The following is a 24651-nucleotide window of genomic DNA, read 5'->3' as shown; positions in this document are numbered from 1 at the left end:
GAGTTAGCTCTGGTTTCTAAGGTTCAAAACAGAAAATTTTATTTGCAGTTGAGGACAATCCACTGGAATCAAAACAAAAGGAAAAAGGCTTGTGAGCAAGTATGTCACGCTGTGGCCCTGATAATTGGGAATTGCATCAAATGGTGGGAAAAGGCACCTTACAGGGAGGCAGGATCCAGTGAAGTCCTCCTGCTGGGGATGGTGTCCCATCTCCTAACTGCAGACGGGTACTGGTAACTTGGGTCTGAAAGAGTTGAATCGGGACTGTAGTCCTCTTTCCAGTAAAAATTCTCTTACCCCAAAAATTTACATTGGAAACAAGGAGGGAAAGGGGTTCTTGGGAGAGAGTGGAAACAGCCTGAGAACAGTGTTTTGGAGTATTTAATGTGTGACAGGAAGACCTTGGTTCTTATCAAGAGATGGGATGATCAATGATCTAGGTGTTAGTGCTTAACAAGCAGCGGGATGGTTTGATGGACTAGCTGCCATGCAAATGAGAATATTCACAGAACATATACACGGGAAGTTTGTCCCACTTGTGTAGGGTGCCCGTGCCCTGGTTTGCAGTCTCTGTGTCAGTGCACAGGAAAAAACGTGGGGGAACGAGCTCCAAGAACACGAAGGAAGCTGTTTGCAAGCGGAGGGTGCAGGAGCACAGAGTTTTACTGACTTGTTTATTTCCACAAGACTTTTTCCTTTTCACTCCTTCCTTCCCCATCCCTTTCCCTTTCTCCATCTGCACTGTGTCTCATGTTTGGGGCAAGAGGAGTTCAGGAGATGGAGCTATTGAAAATATGCACTGATTTAGTAACAATCCTTTTGTGTCGCATTGTGGCACATGGTCATTTTAGATGCAGACTTGGAGCCAGAGGGTTTTTTCCTCTAATGCAATTTTCCATGTTGCCTGATGTGTTTGAGAGTATTTTGAGCCTTTATTTGTAGAAATACAGAAGTTAAAAGTTTACCTAATAGCTAAAGGTCATCTTGGTATAGCTGCATGGGAACTTTGTGTGTTGCCCTTCGGAGAGAAGGAAGAAAAACAAACAAAAAAGGCCCAAACCAACCAAACCAAAAAATCTCAAACCCCAAGACACAACAAAACCCCACCCAGCCACTCAAAGGTTGTTTAATTATTTTAGCCAATTTAATGCTGCTTTTTTAACTAGAGGGGATGATTAATGGCTTTTTTAACTAGAGAGGGTGAAAAAAACCCTGCAGCCCTTCCAAGCTGAGGTCTCAGCCCTTTTTCAGAGGGCGTTTTCTCAGGTGGTGGCTGTTTGGGCTGTTTGTTGGTGTGAATCCATGGCCTGTGACAAGGGTAGGGGGCTGCTGGCCACGTGCAGCTGAGTGCTGCAGGGTTCTGGGCGCTTGGTCCCCAGGAGGAGCCTCTTCTTCTCTTCTTCAGGCTTAGAGAAATTCCAAGTGCTTTAGGACCACACATGCTAAATTGTATTTCACAGCTCACAAGGAAGCTAAAGCTCATATTTTCCAATCTTTTTAAGCCATCCTGTTTGCATGACATCAAGGCTCAAGCTCCTCTTCTGCTTTGCTTGGATTGAGGTGTAACATTGGTGCCCGTGCCCACACTGCCCTCTCTGAGAGGCCTGGCCAGCAGCACGGGGCTGTGTCCTGTCCTGGCTGCTGCCCCACTTCCAGCACAGCCTGACACCCTGCCCGGGCCCCCTCCCCATCCCCTCTCCAAACAGACTGACCCCTGTAGCAATGAGGAGATGTCAGGCTTGTACTTTGCACCAGTTCTGTGGTCATACTCAGCTGTGCTGGAGCATCTTGCTTAGTTACCCACATCTCCCAAAATAACTCCTGATTGTGGCTTCCTTCACGCTATTTTTGCACATCCAGAATTGAAAATAATGCCCAATTTTGTAAATACATTGTGCTGCTGTGGATGCAAATTTATTCTTTATGTGGTCTGATCTTTAACCTCTGGCAACTGGGAGTTTTAAGCTCTGAAGTATTCATTACTCATTATTATGTACTGTTTGTTCTTCCATAAGAGTAGAGAACTAGTAAAAGGTAATGAAGCAGAACCAATTTGCTTTTAGTTGGAGGGTACTTATTATATGAGAGGACATAACTAATATTCAGGTATGTTCTGGTGGTTTAACCTGCAAGGAATGCCACAAGGACCTCACTGCTATTAAGCTAATGCTGTTTCCCCATTAAAAAATACATTATTCTTTTTTGTAATACCCACTATGATTTCAAGTTCTCAAGGATTTGTATGCAAACCAAAAAACCTGTGTCCTGCATCTTCAGAGCCTGGAAGTGTGTTCTTTGCAGCTTCAGGGCAGTAGAGTTGTTCTCCAGTATTGTCTCATTGCAGGATTCCCCATTCAGGGCTCCCTGTGACTGATGGTTCATGACTGTGAGTGAGATACTTTGTGCCTAAACCTTACTTGAAATAGTTTATTATGTTTTTTGTCTTATCAGTTTATATTTTCACTAGCTGTGTAAGAAAAGCTGTTTCTGAAGCAAACCCAGCAGTTAAAATGAGTGACACGATGCTCAGCATGCTCCTGCTGCATCCACAGTTGGTGCTACTGCGTGTGCTGCCCTGGAACAGTGACAGTGGGTGTGTTGGCTGTACAGGATGAAATGGTTACAGCTGCTTTCTGATGATGGTGACTTCATAGAGCTCTCCAGGTAGTTAAGATCAGGACTTGGAATCCAGAACTGATTCGGAGCAATAAAGCACATGGAGAATTGGGATGGCCTGGTGTTAGGGTCCCCAGATGAGCTCTGTTCCAGAGTTCTGCTGCACGGGCTGTGTTTGGTTGGTATTGCTCTCCAGACAGCATGAACCAACCAGGTAAACTTAGTGTTGATTGTCATTTGCTGCTGCTGGACTCTGATGGCAGCCTGCTGCCAGTGGTCCCTTGGGCAGTGCCTTGGGAAGAACGGAGCATCTGTACAGGGACACCTTCTCAGCAACTCTGTCATAGTTGTTTGTAAATCTGATAGGAAATATGTATCAGAGGAAAAGCATGTCCCAGCTGGGTGGCATTTCTTGCCTTTCAGGTGTGTTTTTAGACAACTGGTCTTTCACCCGGTTTTGGTTTTGTTTGGTTTGTTTTTTGGGTTTTTTTTTCCTTCTCTGCTTCCCCCCAATTAAACTTCCTGCTGGATCCTGCTCTGGCTCATTCTCCATCCCTACCAATGATGGCAGTGATGCTTTAGAGCAAGCTGCTAATGTTCCTGTTGGCAGAAACCAGCATTAATGATCTAATGGGAGTGCTCAGTGATCATCAGACACCCGAGTGGAATATTTACATTTTCCCTTTATCCAGTAGCAGTGCCAGCAGCTCAGCTCAGAACGTTTCACCAAGCAGGTCGGTGCCAAGATGTTTCAATGAGCGGGAAGCTGAGGTACAGAGGAAGTGACTGTTGGAAATGACTCAGAAACCCAAGGCAGGACATTCCCTTCTTTCTGCCAGGGTGACCTGGTGTGGGTTGGCAGTGGTTCACTGTGTGACCGGGATGGAGCAGCACACGGGGCTCTCCTTGGCTTTGGCAAGCACAAACCTCTGCCAGATGTCCCCTCACGGGGCTCTGTGCCTGGAGTCCCACTGCCCCCTGCCACTGGTGCTGAGCCCCCTGGCCACTGACAGGGGCTCTGCTGGAGAGCAGCTTTCCAGGAGTGTCCCTGAGCACAGGGGGACATGAGGGACGTGCTGCCAGCCCCTGCAGAGCCTCGCTGGCACCGTCACTGGCTGTCCTGTGCCCATGGGCACCTGCTCTGAGGAGCCTTGGCCAGGGTCCCTGGTGCTGTGTCCCCGAGCTGGGCAGCTCTGCTGCTGGCACAGGAAGGTGCCAGTTCAAAGCAGGGACCTGTCACTGCCTCTGGCTCACTGCGAGCTGCTGCAGTTCAGACTTTGCTGATCTTTAGTTCATTGTCTTTCAGCTTGATTGTCTAATGAGATTATTTGTGTAGTCAGGAATGAAGGATTTTGCACTCTGTCATCACATCAAATGGCAGTTTCTCTCCACTGTTGTTTAAAAGAAACATCCACAACTTGTGTGGTGTCCCATCCCTGGAAGTGTTCAAGGCCAACTTGGACAGGGCTTGGAGAGGAAGGTTTCCTGCCAGTGGGGTGTAATCAGATAAGCTTTCAGGTCCCCCTAAACTCAACCCAGTGTGTGATTCTATGATTCCTTAAGACCTTTTAGCAGTAATATCAACACTGTTGATTGAAATAATTAAAAGCAGGACTGCAAAGGTTTACTGTGTCTGTGCCTTTTCAGAGTTGGAGGGTACCAGCAGCAAGGCAATGAGCAGAAAAGGAGAGCAGTCCTTTTTCTTCAGCTGTTCTTTTCTCTGTGTTGAGGTTAGAGCTCTGCAGTCCTGTGGCTGTGCTGCAGGGACCCCTTATTTGATTTGAGGTATGAGGAAAGACAACCATTCTAGGGTGTTGGTGTGGTAATGGCATCCTAGTGCAGACTCTGTAGTATCTAAGATATTTGTGTGTTCAATGCTAACATCTGGAATGGCATGATGGATTTCCATGCCTCCTCTGTTAACAGGTGTCTATGTGCATCTGTTATTTAAAGTCTTTTGTACATAACATACTCCATAAATAAAAATATCAAACTCAACTGCTAAAGTGCTGTTAAACAGCACCGAGAATTTTTGCAAAAGTGGGAAAAAAATCCACTCTAGCAAATGAATTGAGATGTTTGAACTCTTCTACCTCCCAGACGAGGAAAGGTTTGGATCATCTTAATCACGTCAAGTCATTTTGAGGGGAATTGGAAAAGTTTATTTATATTTTAAATATATATATATATAGCCTAGGAACTAAGTTATAATTTAAGAAAGGGAATATTAGTTAAGAATATTTGAGATAATAATTGTGTATTGTGAATCTTTTATGATAGGAAATGATGCTCCCCTTGCTGCTCATTGTGCCAGTGTGCCACTTACCCCTCAGTAGCAGCTGCCAGTCCTGTGAGCGCCCGGATCTGCCCTTCGTGCTGTGCTGGGCGTTAAATCACAGCTGTCTCTCTGTTCCAGGTTGTCCATGCACACAAGCCCCATTTCATGGCTTTACACTGTCAAGAGTTCGGAGGGAAAAACTATGAAGCTTCAATGTCTCACGTGGACAAGTTCGTGAAGTAAGTGGCGGGGGGCATAGCCCGCGCTCCGAGCCGGGCTAAGGGCAGGGGCGATCGGCCGGCGGTGGCACATGCCGGTTTCCTTTGTCCCGGTTTCCTTTGTCCCGGGTTAATTCGATTTGTCGCCTCCGGACGCGGCGGGGCCGGGCAGAGCGGGGACAGCGCCCGGCAGCCGGGGCCGTGCGCGCCCTCTGCTGGCGGCGGCGGGGACTGCGGGGCTTTGGGGGGCTCGGGGGGCTCTCGGGGGGCTCTGCGGGCTGGGGGACTGCGGGCCGGGGAATGCAGGGGTTTGGGGGGTTCGGGGACTGCGGGCCGGGGACTGCGGGGCTTTGGGGGGCTCGGGGGGCTCTCGGGGGCTCTGCGGGCTGGGGGACTGCGGGCCGGGGGACTGCGGGGCTTTGGGGGGCTCGGGGGGCTCTCGGGGGCTCTGCGGGCTCTCGGGGGCTCTGCGGGCTGGGGGACTGCGGGCCGGGGACTGCGGGGCTTTGGGGGGCTCGGGGACTGCGGGGGCTCGGGGGACTGCGGGCCGGGGGACTGCGGGCTCTCGGGGGGCTCTGCGGGCTGGGGGACTGCGGGCCGGGGACTGCGGGGCTTTGGGGGGGCTCGGGGACTGCGGGTCGGGGGACTGAGGGGATTTGGGGGGCTCGGGGGACTGCGGGGGTTTGGGGGGCTCTGCGAGCTGGGGGACTGCGGGCCGGGGAATGCGGGGGTTTGGGGGGCTCGGGGACTGCGGGGCTTTGGGGGGCTCTGCGGGCTCTCGGGGGCTCTCGGGGGGCTCTCTGCGGGCCGGGGGACTGAGGGGGTTTGGGGGCTCGGGGGCTCTCTGCGGGCCGGGGACTGAGGGGGTTTGGGGGTCTCTCGGGGCTCTGCGGGCTGGGGGACTGCGGGGGCTCGAGGGCTCTGCGGGCTGTCGGGGGTCTCTTGGGGGACTCTCGGGGGACTCTCGGTGCTCTGCGGGCTCTCGGGCGGGCTCGGGCCGGGGCACCGGCAGCACAGATCCCCCAAATTCCGCAGTCCCGTCGGTATCACAGCCGCGCCTCCGCCCTGTCCGGAGGTCGCCATCCACGCTGACCGGGGCGGCTGTGCCGCGGGCAGGCAGGTGGCTGTGTCCGCGGACACCTTTGTCCCTGAAATTCCCCCCGGAGGAGGAGGAAGGCCCTGGGTCCTTTCGGGTGATGCCAGGGATGTCCCAGCACAGAGCAATGCCGAGGCGATGCAGTGCATTTGTGTCTCCCTTTACATGTTCAGTCTTTTCTTTCTCTTTCAGAGAACTGTTATCAAGTGATGCAATGAAAGACTACAACAGAGCTCGAGTTTACCTGGATGAGAACTATAAATCACAGGAACATTTCACGGTAAATTTCTTTTTTCGCTTGTATAGTTTAACCAAAGGTGAATTTCTTCAGTTTGGGATTTTTGTCCCATGTGGGACTGTGAGCTGTTTCCATCCTGATGATGATGATGTTTTTACTACTACCGTGTTTTACTACTATGAGTGTTTATTCTGTGGTATGTGTACGTGCTGATTTCCCAGTGGTGCATCCATGTAAAATGAGCAGAATATCAGTGTGCAGACAGTCTTTTGTTTAAAATGGCTGTCAAAGGGTTTTTTTCCTCCAACAACTAACTTTGGTGGCTCAGAATCACCTTCCATTTGCAGAGGCTGGCAGTGCCTGGCAGCGTGAGGTGGCACCAGCACGGGGTGATGAGCTGGTGATGAGCTTGGCGAGGGTTCAGGGCTTGTGTGAGAGATCTCCAGAGCTGGCTCACAGCCTCACTGGCCTGAGGCACGGTGACAGCAGCCAGAGCACAGGTTTGCATCAGCACACGACTGGTGTTTAGGTACATGTGGAATTATGTGTGCAGGGCTGCCTTTCCTGCAGAGCACAAAGCCTGGTGTGGTGTTGCCAGGGCTGTGCATTCTGCCAACACAACCGCTGCTTGTCCAAGTGATCGCTGCTAGGCTGGACAGGAAAAAACAGTCCTTTGCAGGTGAATCAGGGACATCTCCCTTTTTCCCAGGGCAGAAGCTTCCCTCTCCCCCAGTGTGCTGCCCAGTGGCAGTGGTGGCTCAGGGGAGCCCAGCTGGGGACCGGGTGCTGCCTGGCAGCCAAAGATGGCACCTGGGACACAGTTCAGACAATAAAAAACCAGCTGCCCAGCACACACAAACCCCACCATGGAGGCATATAAGCTTGGGGAATAAGAACCTGGAAAGGTTTTTATTTCTTCATTTTTTTAATAACTCTGGGTAGAAGCCCAGCTAAGATGAAACTGGAGGAGAGGAATCAGTGGGTTTTTTTCTCTTGCTCATCAGAGAAGATAAAAACAAGATTATCAGCTTTACTGAGCTTTAGTGGGACAAACTTCGGTCACTAATGTTGAAACTGTACTCAGCAGATGTTCAGAAAGTGCTGGTAGGTAAAAGCAGTAGGACAGAGCTGCGTGTTTGGGAGTCACTCACAGGTCAGAGCTGCGTCCAGATGATCCCACACACTGGTGGAGACCCTGTGGGGGTCCTACAGCACAGATCTTCTGATGTGAGCAGGGCAGCTGCATTTACCTGATCTGCCTTCAGCCAGGTGAGCTCCAGAGCTCCCTCCCAGCCAGGACTTTTCTGTGATACAGGAAAAAGGGATAATCGCCTTTGATCTTCATTTGGGAAACAGCATAGAAGACTAGTGCAATCCATAGCAAAATACAACTTTTTTGTGTTTCAGAATAGTCACAGTACTTCACACTATTGAAATGATTTTATTTAGCATGAGGTACATTGATTTGATTTGATGGCAGTGTGGTGGATTAAAAGGCTCTTACAGAGGTTGAACAGGAATCCCAGTTAGAGCATTGTGCTGTTTGCATCTCTGGCAAGAACCCTGTATTTTGCAAAGTCCACAGTTCAAGAACTAATGTGGTTTCTTGTTTCACATACCAGCATTATTTTCTAGACATGGTGTTTCTTGCAGTACTCCCCAACCACCTTTGTATTTCTCCCTTTCTTGTCATAAATATTGCCTTGTTCTTTTTTTTACTTCTAATCCTTTATTTACTAAAGCTGGGCCTTCCAGGGGAAAGAAAGTTCTGTCAACATATTGATTCAATCAAGGGGAAGGGAAAAAAATGACAGGTAGTACCAATGTGATTTTCCATGGAAATAGTGTAACCAAAACCCCAGGTTCTTATTGTTTGGTTAAATTACCCTCTGTTGGAGCAAAATGAGTTTACAGAAGTGTTTGATGTGTACTCCATGTGATAGGCTGTTTGTAACCCTTAAGAGCCTTTTAGAGCTGAATCTGCTTAGTGTGGAAAAGGCAGAACCCAAAGGAAAAGCGATTACTCAATGATGTTTGGTGTTACTATCACTGGGAGGAAATGCTGTGTGCTGGAGGATGTTTTATACCTTCATTGTTAGACTGTAGTAGTAGTGGCTTGGAACCAAAGCCCAAAAACCTAGAAAGGAGAGAGGCTGCACTTGAGCTCCTTAAGCTTCTGACTTGTTAGAGTCTGCTTTTTGGCGCTGAATGCTCACAGTCCTCATTCACAGATCCTGGCATTTCTGTCAGGAGTCAAAGATTCATAGAAATGGTTTTTCACACATGTGAATTGAACTGGCAGATCTCCAGCTCCTCTGTTGTGTGTATGTGTGTGACTGTGTGAGCAGGGGTTTCACGTGTGCTGTGTCCATTTAGGGTAAAGTTTTGGTCTTATCTCCAGTGTGGTTTGCCGTGTACGATGTCGTGTGTCTCTGTGTTTCCTTGTTAGTTCTGTTTGATTGCAAAGTCCTGTAACTTCTGTGGGTTTTTTCCATCCCATCTAGGGCACAGACTTGGCAGCAGATGGTAGAGTTTTCGTTATATTATTACCTCTCTGAAATAGAAATGTTCATCATATATATTGTTGTATTATGCTACTTGCTTTAGAAAGGGAGAAGCCCAATTAGTTACAGTTTGGCTGACCTTTATCCCTTCTGCTCTCACATCCCTTTTTTACCAGTTTTGGCATCACTTCCTCTGTAAGGCTTTCCTTGGCTTTGCTCCTGCAAAACTAAACCAGGTTTTGCTGCCCACAGTTACTCAGCTTGGCTGTGATAGGACTGGCAGTGAGATCTGAGACTGTCAGCAGCCTCTGTCTCCAGCTCATAGCAGCACAGGTCAAATTCCACATGAGAAATAAGAAACCAGTGTAATGATGAGGTGTCTCTAGCGGAGCAACTTGGTTTTAAAAAAACTAATGTTCCACACTGTATTAAGGATCAAAATGGATCATTTTGCATCATTTCAAACATAAAGTTTAATATCAGGATTTGTCATTTATGGTCACATTATACCAAATCTGTTGTAGGAGCAGTTGGATTTAGGTCTGGGATTTGTGGGGAGCAGGGTAGGCACCTTGATGAGGGAGAGAGCTGGGGTTCAGTGGGTTGTGTTTGTCCTGCCAGGAATGATGGCAGGGTGAGACTGTGTGGGATTTTCTTCTGCTCAAAACTGATTAAACACACGCACAGAATAAACCCTCGAGCAGCGAGTGCCAGGCCAGGGAAGGTGCTGGGGCAGCAGGTCCCTGTCCAGGAAGGAGGGCAGCTCACAGGAGCCCAGGTCAGGCTGGGAGTGGCAGCTCTGGGCAGTGACTCCTGGCCCAAGGCTGTCACTAGGGCCAGGCACTGGGGCTGTCACAGGGCACACAGGGACAAAGCAGTTTGTGTCACACTTGGGAGAGGCACAGCTTGATCAGATTTTAAAACGACCAGAAGATGAATCTCTTGGCGCAGAGCTGCAGCATTGGAGCTGACCTGTCAGCACTGGGGAGGTGGCAGTGCTGGAGCTCAGAGCTTCCAGCAGTTATGGATCAGGGTGCTGGGTGACAGCCTCTGCAGGGCTGACAGCAGCTTCCCAGAAATTTCAGGTTAACTAAACTGGCAGCTCTGCTGCTCATCCAGTTCTGACTGGAAATACCAATAGTGTCGAGTATGGATAAACTGGCTCATGTGCTAAATTTCAAGCGCTCAAATAACTTGGCAAAGCTTTGTGAAACACAGCCTCCAGTAAATCCCTGTTTGAAAGCATGGTGTTTTCTTTTGTTGCACAAAATGTTCTATAGGGGGTAGATCTTGATTTCTGTCAGAGAATGTATAATTAATGAAAAGAGAGGTAAGAATGAAATATTTGTGACTATACTGAGTGGACTTCATCTGTAATAAGACAGGTCTTTGCACTTCCATTGATTTTACCAAACATCCCATTATTTACATTCTCTGTTAATTTTACTATACTTGGTATATTTCATGTAAGGGGTAAATGATAAATCTTGTCATTTTTCTGTGTGAAGAATTACTCAAAAGTAGTTGGGTGTGTTGGATTTTTGTATGTCAATACTTCTTGAATAACCCAAGTTAATGGTAAATAAGGTGGGTTTTTCTGGAATAAAAAAAAAAACAACACAACAAAAAACATACTGAAGGTAAATATCAGTCTGAAATACATTGGTATTTTTATAAAATCTGTAACTATTTTTATATGAGAACATGCCAGTATAATCAGTGACATTTTTATTGTAATTAGATCAAGCCTAGTTTTGTTTTGTGCCGTGTATTTATTGATTTCTGGAGTACTCAATTAAGGTCTTACATTGCTTAGCAAATCCTTGGCTTCCTTTTCACTGTTCAGAGAAGGCAGAGGAAACTCCTATGTAGCTTAAAGCCTTCTTGCTGTGTTGAACGTGTGGTTTGTGTAGGTTGAGAGTGTCGTTCCTGGAGTAAGTCAGTCCTGAGGACTCCTGGCAGACCAGACGTCCAAGGGGGAGCTGACCCCCAGCTCCTGCCTGGAGTGTTCAGGGAGCACGTTGGGAGCTGTGTGCTTGGCACAGCCCTTAGCTGATGGGCAGAAGCATCTGCACAGTGGGGTAACTGCTCTACTTCACAGTATAGGCTTATTTTTTAAAAAATAAACAGAGTCCTCCATTGTCTGTGGGCCTCTCAGGCCCATGGGTGACCTTGCAGGGAAGAAATGCTGCTGGGCATGTGATGTGCTGAAGTTCCAGCCTCCTCCTCCTAACTACAGTGCACAAAACAAAACCCAGCCTTTCAAAACCAGCATTTGTGACATTCGAGGGATGTGCCTAAACAACACCTTCAAGAGCTTCAAGCTGCAAGCACAATTTTATTAATACCAATAGATTGAAGGGAGAGAGGTTGCTGTGCTCTCACAGCTACCCACTCTCAGAGGGTGGGTCTCATGAGATAATGATTGAAATGAAACTTCCCTGCAATAACCACTTGAGGGCTGGACAAAGGTAAGTTATAAATAAAAAATACAGCGGTAACAGGCATTTTTTTGGCAAGCTTTCTTTCCACACCTGTACCAAAGCTGAGCTTCAGTTAGTGAGGCTGAGAGGTTTGGGGTGCTGAAGTGGCGGAGGCACCAGGCAGTGAACTCATGTGGACTCCTGCCATCACAGCCCTCTCCATGGGGCACGGATCCTTGGGGCTGTGGGCACCGGAATGTCCCTCTGGCTGCCCTGCTGGTGCTGATGGTTGGTGGTGCCCCTGTCCCAGCCGTGTCCCTGTGCTGTCCCCAAGCAGCACGGGCTCAGTGGTGGCCCTGGGCTGTGCAACACCCGTGCTCCTCACTGGGGGTGGGTGCCACCAGACTGGGAACACTGAGGATAATGCAAGTCCAGGCATTGCCAGGGTGTGCAGGAAAAGGTTGCCCTTTCTTTTTTTTCCCCTGGATTGTTTTCACTTGTTGCACTCTGTACCATTATTTTCTTTGATTGTAAAATGGCTTTTACTCTAGGGTAGATAATGCACTGGTAGCCTGCAGCAGCATCCAGGGCAGACCTTTGCTCCAGTCGCTGTCCTTAAGAGCAATAACCTGAGCCAGCATGATGGAGGGCTCCAGTGGGGAGCAGTGGTCCTGAGAATACAGATGGTCAACATGTTATTCAAGTGTATTATTGTACCTCAAGATTATATCTGCTCGTTACTGAGAGAATAGTAAAGTTAATTTTTGTTAGATTAATGATACTTGAGTAATATTTTTGGTTGAGCTGAGTTCAAATAATTGGCCATTAATTGAAAAAGGAAATTGAAATGAATTTCTCTTGTACATAAATCCTGTCATAGTTATTAATGCGTCTTAGAAAATATTGTCCTGTTCCCAGAAATGGATGGTGTACACTGATTCTCCCGAGCTTATTAGCTCTGTCAGTTTAGAGTTTGGTTAAGTAAAAAAGATGATTTAGGAAGAGAGTTGTAATTGAATTGAATATTGAGGGAATTCACATGGTGATGAGTTCTCAGCCCACTTCTTCATTAACAGTTTTACGGAATGTTGAGGCTTGGCAGAAAGGCAGGATTTCCCCAGGAGATGGAGCTGGAGCTCCGTCTGCCGTGTCCAGGTGCAGGCGCTGGCCGGCCTGAGGAGCCCCCGGAGCCTGCGCTGCGGCTGGGAGGGCACGCTGGGGACACCGGGCTGGGGACACCGGGCTGGGGACATGCTGCCGCCGGGCTGGGGACACCGCCGCCGGGCTGGGGACATGCTGGGGACATGCTGCCACCAGGCTGGGAACGGGCTGGGGACACGCTGAGGACACTGCCACCAGGCTGGGGACACTGCCACCGGGCTGGGGACATGCTGGTGACATGCTGCCACCGGGCTGGGGACACTGCCAGCAGGCTGGGAGGGCACGCTGGGCACACACACGGAGGGTGTCTTTTGGGCAGGGCTCCAGTGAGGCTGGAGAAGGCTCTGCTGCCACTGGGATGTCGATCACAGTCTCAGATTTGTCACTGTCACTGTGACCCACTGCTGAACAGACTTCAGAGTATGTTTTCTTGCTTCTCAGTTACTGTAGTCTTGAAGTGAATTTTCTTTTACTACTCAATTGAGCTCGTTCCCATCTTATACTTTTTTCCTCTCTCTCCTTTCCGTAGAAAGATAATTTGTGCCAGTGTTTATTTTTGTACTGTTACCTGTAAAAATTATGCCAATCTAGAGAAGCAGGAATTTGTCTGAGTGGTGGCAGCAGCCCAGTGCTTGGCAGAGATGTAATGATCTCTGGAGGGGAGTTGGAGACTGGGCTGTTCTGCAAGTGCAGGTGATGCCACAGGAGGAGCCAGGAGTGTCATCAGACTCTCTCCTCAAGTTAACTCCATGAGGTTCATCCAGAGAACAATCTTCTGGAATGTAGAAAAGTCCAGGCTCCTTTCTAAGAGGCACATATGAGAAACCTACAAGTGTTCTGTCATCAGCAGTTTCCCACATCGCTCCTGAGCAAATGCTTCCCTCTGTGTCACTGTTGTGTTGTTCTGCCTAAGTGATAGGTTAGTATAACTATTTATGAACAAATCTTACTCTGCCAGGCCTTCGGGATTTTTGCAGCTACTCGGATACTTGTGGGATTGTTACTTCCTCATAGCTCCACTTCTTAGGCAGAATAAAAGGAATAAAACCATTTGAAAAACATGTTAGCATTCCCTATAAAGGCCCAAAAATGCCAGAAGAAAAACTCCAGCCGTGCACAGAAGTGCTTCTAGCAAGATGTGTGCGGTAGACAAGGGAAATGGAAAAAAAAGAATTGTAACCGTTTGTAGGGAAAATGCAAAGCGGGGTGGAGCCTCGTGGTGGCAGTGCCTGCCAGGGATCGGGGCTGCTACTGCACTTGCTGGAGACTTTGGTTCTGAACATTTTCCAGCCGTTCTTACCTCACTGTGTCCATCCTCATCATGTTCACTGCCTTCACTGTAACTCAGAATCCTTTCCCTTTATAGCCTCCTGCTTTCTCAGGAGTTTTGGTGAAATAGACAGTTGGGAGCTTCTTGAAATGGGTGTCACAAAGTTTGACCTCTTCATTTGCTTCTATCTTCTTTTAATTGAACAAAAACAAGTTTACGAAGGAAGCTGGTGAATGTCAAAGTTAATCTTACCGCTTCTGACAGAATCCTAGAAGAATGGTTGTAGGAGCATTGTCATTCTGTGACATGGACGTTTACTTACAGCCACCTGAAATGAAATCTGCCACTTAATTTCTTAGGGAACTAAGTTGTCTGTCAGGTAATAGCTTCCTGTCTTTTCCGGGTGGGAAATGGAATCTGAAAGGTGTTGCCATAGCAGAATCTTCCTCTGGTTTTGAATTGTCTTTTTTTCTATGCATTTTTGAAATATATCTCTTAACCCATCAACAGAGTTCTTGCTGGGAGGGCATGGCTTCTCTTCCACCTGTTTTCTGACACTTTTATATAATTGTGAGAGGAGGGATAATTACAGAACAGTGAGGGATTTCACAGATCAGTAGCTCAGTAGTACAGCCATGGGTGCATCTCTGTTGTTTAGAAATGTGCTGGTGCTGAGAAAATTGGTGATAAAACGGCTCCTATATCTACAGAATTGTTATACTGTTTTGTATCAGCTATGGAATTCATATACAGAATTGAATTTTCTATGGGATTTTATATTCGGAATTTCATCCTGCAGTTGTACAACAGACAGGAAAAAAATTATTTGTAAAGAATAATTACAACCCGGTTTTGTAAGAATACATCTATCAAAAAATCAGCCCAAACACTTGAAATTCAATTCTAGGCTATAGTCTCTGAACACAAGAAGAAATCACCTAAGGTAAAACAAGCAAACAAACAAACACCTTTTCTGATTGCTGCTGGAGAGGTGAGGCTAAGGCGCAGCCTGGCTGTCCTTTCCGCAGAGCCTGCGCTGGCGGCGGGCCTTGGCCGGGGGCGCCGAGCCTCGTGTCCCCGCAGCCCAGGGGAGCCGTGCTGGGCCGTGCTGGGCTGTGCCGGGCTGTGCTGGGCTCCGACAGCCCAGGGGAGCCGTGCCGGGCTGTGCTGGGCCGTGCTGGGCTGCGACAGCCCAGGGGAGCCGTGCCGGGCCGTGCGGGGCTCCGACAGCCCAGGGGAGCCGTGCGGGGCTCCGACAGCCCAGGGGAGCCGTGCTGGGCCGTGCGGGGCCGTGCTGGGCTCCGACAGCCCAGGGGAGCCGTGCGGGGCTCCGACAGCCCAGGGGAGCCGTGCCGGGCCGTGCTGGGCCGTGCTGGGCTCCGACAGCCCAGGGGAGCCGTGCGGGGCCGTGCTGGGCCGTGCGGGGCTCCGACAGCCCAGGGGAGCCGTGCGGGGCCGTGCGGGGCCGTGCTGGGCTCTGATAGCCCAGGGGAGCCGTGCTGGGCCGTGCGGGGCTCCGACAGCCCAGGGGAGCCGTGCGGGGCTCTGACAGCCCAGGGGAGCCGTGCGGGGCTCTGACAGCCCAGGGGAGCCGTGCGGGGCTGCGACAGCCCAGGGGAGCCGTGCCGGGCCGTGCGGGGCTGCGACAGCCCAGGGGAGCCGTGCGGGGCTCCGACAGCCCAGGGGAGCCGTGCCGGGCTGTGCTGGGCCGTGCCGGGCTCCCCAGCCCAGCAGGAGCAGCGGCTGAGGGCAGCGAGGCGGCCCCGGCCTCTGTGCCCCGCTCCGGAGGGCCCCGGCCCCGGCCTGCGCTGGCCACGGGCACTGGAGGGAGCCGGGAGGGTGGGTGCCCGGGCAGGGTGGGTACACGGGCAGGGTCGGTACAATGGCACAGTGGTGCACAGGCAGGGTCTGTACACGGGCAGGGTGGGTACAATGGCACAGCGGGTACACGGGCAGGGTCTGTACATGGGCAGAGTGGGTACAAGAGCAGGGTCGGTACAGGGGCAGGGTGGGTACAATGGCACAGTGGTGCACAGGCAGGGTTGGTACAATGGCACAGCGGGTACACGGGCAGGGTTGGTGCCCCGGCAGGGTCGGTACAGTGGCAGGGTCGGTACAATGGCACAGTAGTACACGGGCAGGGTCGGTACCCCAGCAGGGTGGGTACAATGGCACAGTGGGTACACGGGCAAGGTCTGTACATGGGCAGAGTGGGTACAAGAGCAGGGTCGGTACAGGGGCAGGGTGGGTACAATGGCACAGTGGGTACAGGGGCAGGGTGGGTACAATGGCACAGTGGTGCCCGGGCAGGGTCGGTGCCCCGGCAGGGTGGGTACAATGGCACAGTGGTGCACAGGCAGGGTCAGTACAGTGGCAGGGTGGGTGCACAGGCAGGGTCGGTGCCCGGGCACAGTGGGTACACGGGCAGGGTCTGTACACGGGGCAGGGTGGGTACAATGACACAGCGGTGCCCGGCAGCCCGGCATGGGCCGTTCGGCGATGGACAGCACTCGGGGGCTGTGTTGCCCTGCTGAGTGCGCAGTTCCCCGCCGGCAGTGGGTCACTGCGGCGCTGCCACGGGCTGCCCTGGGGACAGCTGCTCTCCTTTCAGTGCAGGAGCTGGTGGCATTTTTGCTTGCTTCTGCCTTGGTGTATATTTAATTACTGCCTGTTCTTAAAGTAATTTGACCAAAGATTTATGGAAAGAGTTATTGGGGATATGATTGGCTCAACGCATACCTCAAACAGTAAATCTTCTCAATCATCTGCCGTTTGTTTGACAACTCTGCCTTTGACAATACAGTGATATTGCCGACGTATTTCCAAGGCTTAACTTGGAGTCCGTGGCAGCTTAAGGCTTATTGCCTACTTTTTTGCATGAAAGTTCTCCATTTTTATTTAGCTTTTTCCCTTTTGTTGTAGTACATAGTATTTGAAGAACATAGAACTTGAAGAGGTACATAGCTCTTGAAGAATAATTCTGTTTGATAAATACATTTGTTCTATTGAAACAGTAAAGAATTTTCAGGGAAAGCATGGCTAGTAGAGATTCTCACTTACTGTGAATGGAATAAAAGGTTTGTTTTCTGGGCTTTTATTTTAATACAGTTTCTTTGCAGTCCAAGAACACAGCACATCTTCCGGAGGTAAAAGGAAAGAAATTTCTGTGGTATTTCCACAGATAGGGAGAGCAGGCTTTGTAGGGTGAAGGCTGTCTTGGTACAGGCACAAGGCTCGCAGCTTTGATTGTGGCATCTGTGAGTGCAGGGACTGACAGTACTGTGCCTGTGTGTCTGTGCCTGTCCCCAGGACTGTGCAGTGTGGCTCTGGGTGCAGGGAGCAGCACCAGCCTGTCCCCAGGACCCTGCAGTGTGGCTCTGGGTGCAGCAGAGGTAGCAGTAGCTGTCCCCAGGACCCTGCAGTGTGGCTCTGGTGCAGGGAGCAGCACCAGCCTGTCCCCAGGACCCTGCAGTGTGGCTCTGGTGCAGGGAGCAGCACCAGCCTGTCCCCAGGACCCTGCAGTGTGGCTCTGGGTGCAGGGAGCAGCACCAGCCTGTCCCCAGGACCCTGCAGTGTGGCTCTGGTGCAGGGAGCAGCACCAGCCTGTCCCCAGGACCCTGCAGTGTGGCTCTGGTGCAGGGAGCAGCACCAGCCTGTCCCCAGGACCCTGCAGTGTGGCTCTGGTGCAGGGAGCAGCACCAGCCAGTCCCCAGGACCCTGCAGTGTGGCTCTGGGTGCAGGGAGCAGCACCAGCCTGTCCCCAGGACCGTGCAGTGTGGCTCTGGTGCAGGGAGCAGCACCAGCCTGTCCCCAGGACCCTGCAGTGTGGCTCTGGGTGCAGCAGAGGTAGCAGTAGCTGTCCCCAGGACCCTGCAGTGTGGCTCTGGTGCAGGGAGCAGCACCAGCCTGTCCCCAGGACCCTGCAGTGTGGCTCTGGTGCAGGGAGCAGCACCAGCCTGTCCCCAGGACCCTGCAGTGTGGCTCTGGGTGCAGGGAGCAGCACCAGCCTGTCCCCAGGACCGTGCAGTGTGGCTCTGGTGCAGGGAGCAGCACCAGCCTGTCCCCAGGACCCTGCAGTGTGGCTCTGGTGCAGGGAGCAGCACCAGCCTGTCCCCAGGACCGTGCAGTGTGGCTCTGGTGCAGGGAGCAGCACCAGCCTGTCCCCAGGACCCTGCAGTGTGGCTCTGGTGCAGGGAGCAGCACCAGCCTGTCCCCAGGACCCTGCAGTGTGGCTCTGGTGCAGGGAGCAGCACCAGCCTGTCCCCAGGACCCTGCAGTGTGGCTCTGGTGCAGGGAGCAGCACCAGCCTGTCCCCAGGACCCTGCAGTGTGGCTCTGGGTGCAGGGAGCAGCACCAGCCTGTCCCCAGGACCCTGCAGTGTGGCTCTGGGTGCAGCAGAGGTAGCAGTAGCTGTCCCCAGGACCCTGCAGTGTGGCTCTGGTGCAGGGAGCAGCACCAGCCTGTCCCCAGGACCCTGCAGTGTGGCTCTGTGTGCAGGGAGCAGCACCAGCCTGTCCCCAGGGCCCTGCAGTGTGGCTCTGGGTGCAGCAGAGGTAGCAGTAGCTGTCCCCAGGACCCTGCAGTGTGGCTCTGGTGCAGGGAGCAGTACCAGCCTGTCCCCAGGACCCTGCAGTGTGGCTCTGGTGCAGGGAGCAGCACCAGCCTGTCCCCAGGGCCCTGCAGTGTGGCTCTGGGTGCAGCAGAGGTAGCAGTAGCTGTCCCCAGGACTGTGCAGGGAGCAGCACCAGCCGCAGGTGCCAGCCCTGCCTGGCTGTTTGGGCCCGGTGCTCTGTCCCCAGCGGGTGCTGTGGGCACCGTTGTCCCCACCCGTGCTCGCTGTGAACATCCCCGCTGGCACAGGGAGCCTCCCGGGCAGGAAGCAGAGCAGAGGGCTGCTCAGTGTCCGCTGTCCCTAGCTCATCTCGAGCAGTGTCTTCCCGCAGCGCTGCAGCACTGCCCTGCAGGCAGCCCCTCGCTGTGAGCGCTCCATTCTGCACGCCGGGAACACACTGGGACACTGGAGGGTTGTGGGGTGTGTGCCCTCGGATCTAACCCTTCCCTTCTAACGCACAGGGAGGCATTTCACCCTCCAGCCTTCTGTTCAGTGCTGTCCCCGTGGCCGTGGGCAGGTCCCCAGCCCTCACTGCCCCCCAGCTGACCGGGCTCCTCACAAGGGCTGAGGCTTCAGGGGCATTTTGTGTAAAGCCTGCCGAGTGCTCAGGGGGATGTGGTGTATTTCACAGAACAGGAGGAATGGTGATGGAAAACGGTATTATCTGCTGAAGTAATTGATGATCTGACACAAATAATACAGGAGATGCTTTAAATTGAGGTTTTCAAAGCCCCACATGGGGGTCCTTTTAGAGACCAAACTAGGTGACTCAATTTAGAAATTTGGGGATCTAGTTCCCGAGTTTTTGTCTTTTTACAGAAAAAAAAGAAAAGCCTCAGGTATGGAGCAGTCAGAAATCCTGTTTGCATTTGTGTGTGGTAGGGTGAAGGGCAGGGCCAGTTACACATTGGTCGAGCAGAGCCTTCATGTTATTAACAGCTCTTTTCAGGTAATGCATGTGTGGAATTTGGTTTGTGTGACAAAATGTTTGGTTTGGAGCAGCTTTGGCTTTAAAGAAAAGATGTGAGATTTGAAAATATGAAAATAATTGTTTGAGAAATTATGAAATGCTGCTTAAGGCACTTGCTAATGTGTTTGTTAAGATCAGTGTGACTGTAGAAAATCAGATGTCTGGTGTTTACTGACAGAAATTAATGGGTTTGTTAGTGTTTGAAATAATGTTATAATGCAGCATTTGTAGCCAAAATGAGAACAAGCCGTGGGGCTGCTCCCCTCCTGTCTGTGAGTATCCTATGAGAGTTGGGTCTCACTGCACTCCTCCCGTGCTCACCCACCACACCGTGCAGAAGGGCTGCGGATGCAGCTGTTATTTCACACTGAAATAAAAACAGCAGTAAAATTTGGAGCTGTGTTGCATCACCTGGTCGTATTTCAGGATGTCGCTGTCAAAGACACTGACCATCCCAGGGGGAACATGGTTAGATTCCGCAGGGCTCTGGAGTGGTGCTGAGCTGAGGTGAAGGCTGCAGGCTCTGCTGCTGTTGGCCCGTGGGTTTTGGCAGCAGGGCCATTCCCGGGGCAGAAGGCAGCCTCCAAGGCCCAGCAGACAGCGTGTTGTGCCTGTGGGAGATCTGAGTGTTCTGAGGTTTGGGTGTGAGCCTTGAAATGCCTCAGACACACTCCCGCTGCTCTGTTACGTGTAGCGATGTTTGCAGATACAGACCCAAACTGGAACCCTCTGACACTGAGGAAGTGTTTCCACTTCGTTTTAGAGGGCTTTCCAAGTATCTATTGATCAGTGTTCCCTAACAGCACAGAAATAATGTGTCTAATTTAACTGGCCACATGGAAGAGTATAGAAAAAACATTAGTTATCCCTTGAAAGGCTTAGAACGTCGATAGGAGGACATAACATTAATGACTTTCCTATACACAAGCTTCAAAAATGGCTAAATGAGGAAGAAATTACAAATTTATTTTCCTATAATTTCAGCAGTTGTCTTGTTTTACTGCACCAGTAAAGCATTAAGCAATGAAATGTCAAACAAGGAGTATTTTCCTGATAATTTGTCTGACATGCAAAGCGTGTGAAACAAAAGAGGAAAAGGTAGAAATGTGGGGTTTAGTCATTTTGACAAATTTAGTGATTTTTGCTCATGAATTCTGGCTGAGACACTGCTGCCTCTGTCCAAACAGTTCCAAATATTGCTGTTTGCTGAGTGGCTCACTGTACAGGAATAGCTTTGTGTCTCATTTCTGGCCTTTACACTGAACACAGATTGCCATATTGGCAGTAATTTATTAACATAAATAAATGTAGCAAAACAAAAGCAACTGATCATAACAATTTTTTATGTAAACAGGATAAATACCCGGTCTCCAGAGGTGGGTGACAGCAGTTGCAGTTGGGAAGGATAGTTACCTGTTCCCTTCTTTTGGTTGTGCAAATCAAAGCGTAAAGGAGTTTGGGGTTCATTTCATTCTATTCCATCTTTTCCAGGCAAACAAAAGGTGTCATTGGAGAAAAGTGTAAAATCTGATTTCAGAAAGAATCACCGTGAACACTGGTTCTGGGGGTGCTGGGCATTACTCCTGGACTACCCCAAACCCTTCCCAGCTGCTGTGTCCTGTGCAGGGGTCCCTCCCTGGCAGGGATGGGGCCAAAGGCTCGTGGCTGTTGGGGAGAGCAGGTTGGCCTGCAGTGTTTGGATGTGCCTGTGTGCCTGGGTCCTTCCAGGCTGACTAGTCAGGTTGTGCATCTTTTGTCTTTTAGGTTTAGTGGAGAGGCATTCATCCTAACGTTTGAAAAAGGCTCCCATCTCTCACAAGGAGGCACGTTTTTCTTTGCTGGAAGTTGTTACTGTACCAGGGTTCTCAGACATCCATTCTTTGTCCTCAAACTGGAAGGTTTCTCTTACACCTGCTTTGTAATAAGCATAGGAAAAATTGTGCCGTAAACAGGAATTGGCATCTGAAAAGTAGATTCTGTTTCTTCCAAATAACAAGGTCAGTATAAGAGTAAAGTTTTATTTGGGACAGGAAAGGGCATCTGCTTGTCCAAGAGAGAACATCAAGTGATAAAAACACCATGGAAGGTGGAGATCTGTCTCATCCAGTGTTAGGGCTGATCTTTAATGTCTGTGAAGGTCAGCAGATGTGCCAGTGGTGAGGCAGTCCCTGTCCCTGGAGCAGGCAGGGACAGCTCATGCCTGTAGGTGCAGCTCACTTATGGGAAATAGGGCTGCCCACAAACTGGGCCAGAACTCACTTAAATTCAGAGTTGATGGTTTGGCCACGTACAGTAGAGCAATTTTTGGGGTTTGGACCACAGAGTAAAGAATCATTAAGGGAAGGAAGTCTGCATGGGTGGGTAATGTGTGAGAATGCTGGGAACACTGGGATCAGGGAAGGGATGTACTCTGAGGGGGTAGAAGAAGACAAAGTAAATCACTACTTTAATCTAAAAAACCGAATCGAGCCAACACATACACACACAAATACCAAAAACTCACAAAGAAACACAAAACCCTCCTACTCGTTTTGCAAGAATTTTTGTCTCTCTCAGCTAATTACAGTAATGACTTACTAACCAGGCTCGGAAGGCTGCAGTCTCATATGCCTTGCATTCCTGAAAAGGTCTCCAAAAAAGATGGAGCATTTCTGTTTTGACTCATTCCTTTGTGAAACAAAGAACGGAGAGTGTAAATCTCTGCACTGGGACTCTTGGGCTGAACCAGAGCTTATCTGCAGCACGCACTCTGGGCCTGCACTCTCTGGGTGTGTCCTCTCTCTGGACTCACCCTCTAGGCACGAGCAAGGACTCCTTGCTGCTGGTACCTCCTTTAGCTTTTGGGCAGCAGTGGGAGAACACTTGCCTGTGGGCCAGAGGCTTCAGACATAAATGGGGAAGGAAGGGATGAAAATATAATTTGGAGGCTGCTGTTTTCTGTGGAAGTGCAAAACAGCTTATTTGCTATAAATCTGTATTGACACAATTTCTCCAATTAGACAAGGGTTATTCTTCTGTATATGGAAATCATTTTTTGGTGGACCAAAAAAAGTGCCTCCAGTGGTCCTGAAAGAGTGAGAAAAATCTCAGCTAAAAAAATCGGAACACTTGGAGAATACAAACTTTAAAAAAATTTAGATGAACCAATCCTAAACCAGGTTGTGGAACTGGAGACAGTCGCTTGGCAATAATTTCTTAGGATTTCCAGGGCACCACAGCTCCACTTCATTTTTTTTGCCTTTAACCATGAGCCAAAAAATACCACTTTGCAGAGTGTTTGTAAGTCTTCTTCAGAGATGCAGTGGGTATTAACAGGCCAGAACAGTGCTGTGTGTCTATACTGGCTGAGTAGGAAGGATGTGCTTCTTAGCAAGGGTGATGGAGTGGAGAAATCTGGGGACCATTATCCAAGGTATGTGTCTCCATCAAAGCATGTCCAGGGATAGATGTTTTTCCAGGGGCCTTGGACATGTTGTCAGTCTTCAGCCTTTCTCCCAGGTTAGAGATACCAGCTCACAAACTTGTTCCCTGCCAGACTTCTAAATAGCCCCTGGGGGCACAAGGATCCTAGGGCTGGTCTCAGCCAGGTTTTAGTGTTTGTTTTCTGGTCTCCTAATACTAACATAAGAGTAAAAAATGTCATTTGTCAGCCTGGATCCCTTTGGTTTCTGACAGAGATCAACAAACCAGGAATTCTTACTGAGTTGCAAGATGTAGTTGGGGTATTAGATGCTTTGCAGTGCAATCCTAGGACTGTTCCTTCTAAACAGTGTCAGAAAAACACAAGTGGCCATCCACACGTTTGGGTTATTTTCCAGTCACTGCAGTTCTCCACTTCTTGAGTCAGGAAGCTCTTAGTGACTCAAATTTAGGAGTGGGTGTCAGTCTCTGTACAGAAGAGGCTCGGGTGCTGCGCGTGTCCCCACGAGTCCCAGGAAGTCTCCTTACCCTGACTTTGCAGTGCCACTGTCAGGAAGCCAGAAGCTGCTGGCTCTCAGTTAATGTCATTACATAAAGCTGCTCCTTTAATATGACCTTTAGCTCAGATACATAATTTGGAGAAATAGTCCTGCATTTACTTTTCAGTTAGTATTCTGGAACACACCCCAGGAGGATGACTGTCATTCATCACTCTTCCAAGCACAGGACTTCATGAAGGCAATTTTTTAAAGAGTGTGAGCTATTAATTATGCCGAGAAAGGAATGTGTTCCTTGGAGCAGCCCATCTTGCAGAGACATATTTCCTTGTCTCGGCTGCTTGTTTTCTAAGACACACTAAGAAGAAAGTGTGATATTTCCTCATAAATGCTCCTTACTGGTAAATACTTTTCCCATTTTGGTATCCACCTGGTTTCAAGTGAGCTGTGCTTTTAAGGAACTGATTACTGCACTAAAAAACAGGTGACAGCTATGTTATCCTATCACCAATGACTTCTCAGGGCTGGACCATCACCGTTTTGTTACAGAATCACTTCGGGTGTCCAGTCAGTGCCTGGTTTTGGGTTGTGGTTCTGTGATCACGAGGGTACTTGGTCCAGACAGCGTGGTCAGCCTGCAGCAGTTACCTGTGCAGTGCAGGTGTGCCCAGGTAGGCTGGAGTCTTCCACATCCCCACAGGCCTGTTCTCGTGCCACACACATCCCATCCCTGGCCTGATGTCACCGACCTGTGTGCAGTGAAAGCTGCAGTGAATGCTCTGCTCCGTGGTTAGAAACGCTGGTCCTTGTCCTGCAGCGCTCCCTTGGCGTTTGTGCGGCGTCTGAGGCTCTTACCCTGGCAGGTGATGCTGAGGAATCACCTGGAGCCCAGGGCGGCGTGTGGAAGGTGCCGGGGTGCTGCAGGGAGGGCAGGCACTGAGGCAGGTGGCAGCAGGAGCAGCGGCGTGTCCCGGGCACGGGGCTGGAGATGCTTGGCCCCAGCCCTGTGGCCGTGGATGGAGCCAGCGGAGCCCTGGAGCAGCCCCTGTGCCACCGGGATCCTCCCTCCCGCTTCCCCGGCTCCGCTTCCTCCGGCCACCGCAACAATATTTTGAAATTTATGGAAAATTAATTATCGATTACAGATGTGCCCTGGTTCAAGGGAGGTAAAAACGAATGGCCGCGTTTACGATGAGGGACGTAATCCGCTTTGTGAAACTGATTGTCTTTGGCCCTGCTCCTGCCCTCCCTCTCTTCCCCTTCTCTCTCGTGCTGCTCCCTCCCCCTTCCCGTAGACCGGCTAAGAGACAGGCCTGATAAAGTGGGAGAAGCAAGATTGGTTTTCTGA

The 24651-nt window shown here is 50.4% G+C and overlaps 1 protein-coding gene across 6 annotated transcripts in view; it reads left to right on the top strand.

Moving 5' to 3' along the window:
• Nucleotides 1-24651, top strand: part of INPP5A (inositol polyphosphate-5-phosphatase A) — a 188596-nt gene that overhangs the window by 50260 nt on the left and 113685 nt on the right. For all 6 annotated transcript variants that reach the window (XR_010744086.1, XM_066323376.1, XM_066323374.1 and 3 more), the window contains exons 3-4: nt 5033-5133; nt 6401-6488. Coding sequence is in view for 5 of the 6 variants with exons in the window: in XM_066323376.1 (XP_066179473.1) it covers nt 5033-5133; nt 6401-6488 (189 nt within the window). In the remaining variant the exon portion in view is untranslated. The remainder of the gene's footprint in view (nt 1-5032; nt 5134-6400; nt 6489-24651) is intronic.

The sequence above is a fragment of the Sylvia atricapilla genome, chromosome 8 (genome assembly GCF_009819655.1).
Source record: "Sylvia atricapilla isolate bSylAtr1 chromosome 8, bSylAtr1.pri, whole genome shotgun sequence".
Classification (NCBI taxonomy): Eukaryota; Metazoa; Chordata; class Aves; order Passeriformes; family Sylviidae; genus Sylvia; species Sylvia atricapilla.
The sequence above is the reverse complement of the archived record's forward strand: the minus strand, read 5'-3'. Positions and strand labels throughout refer to the sequence as shown.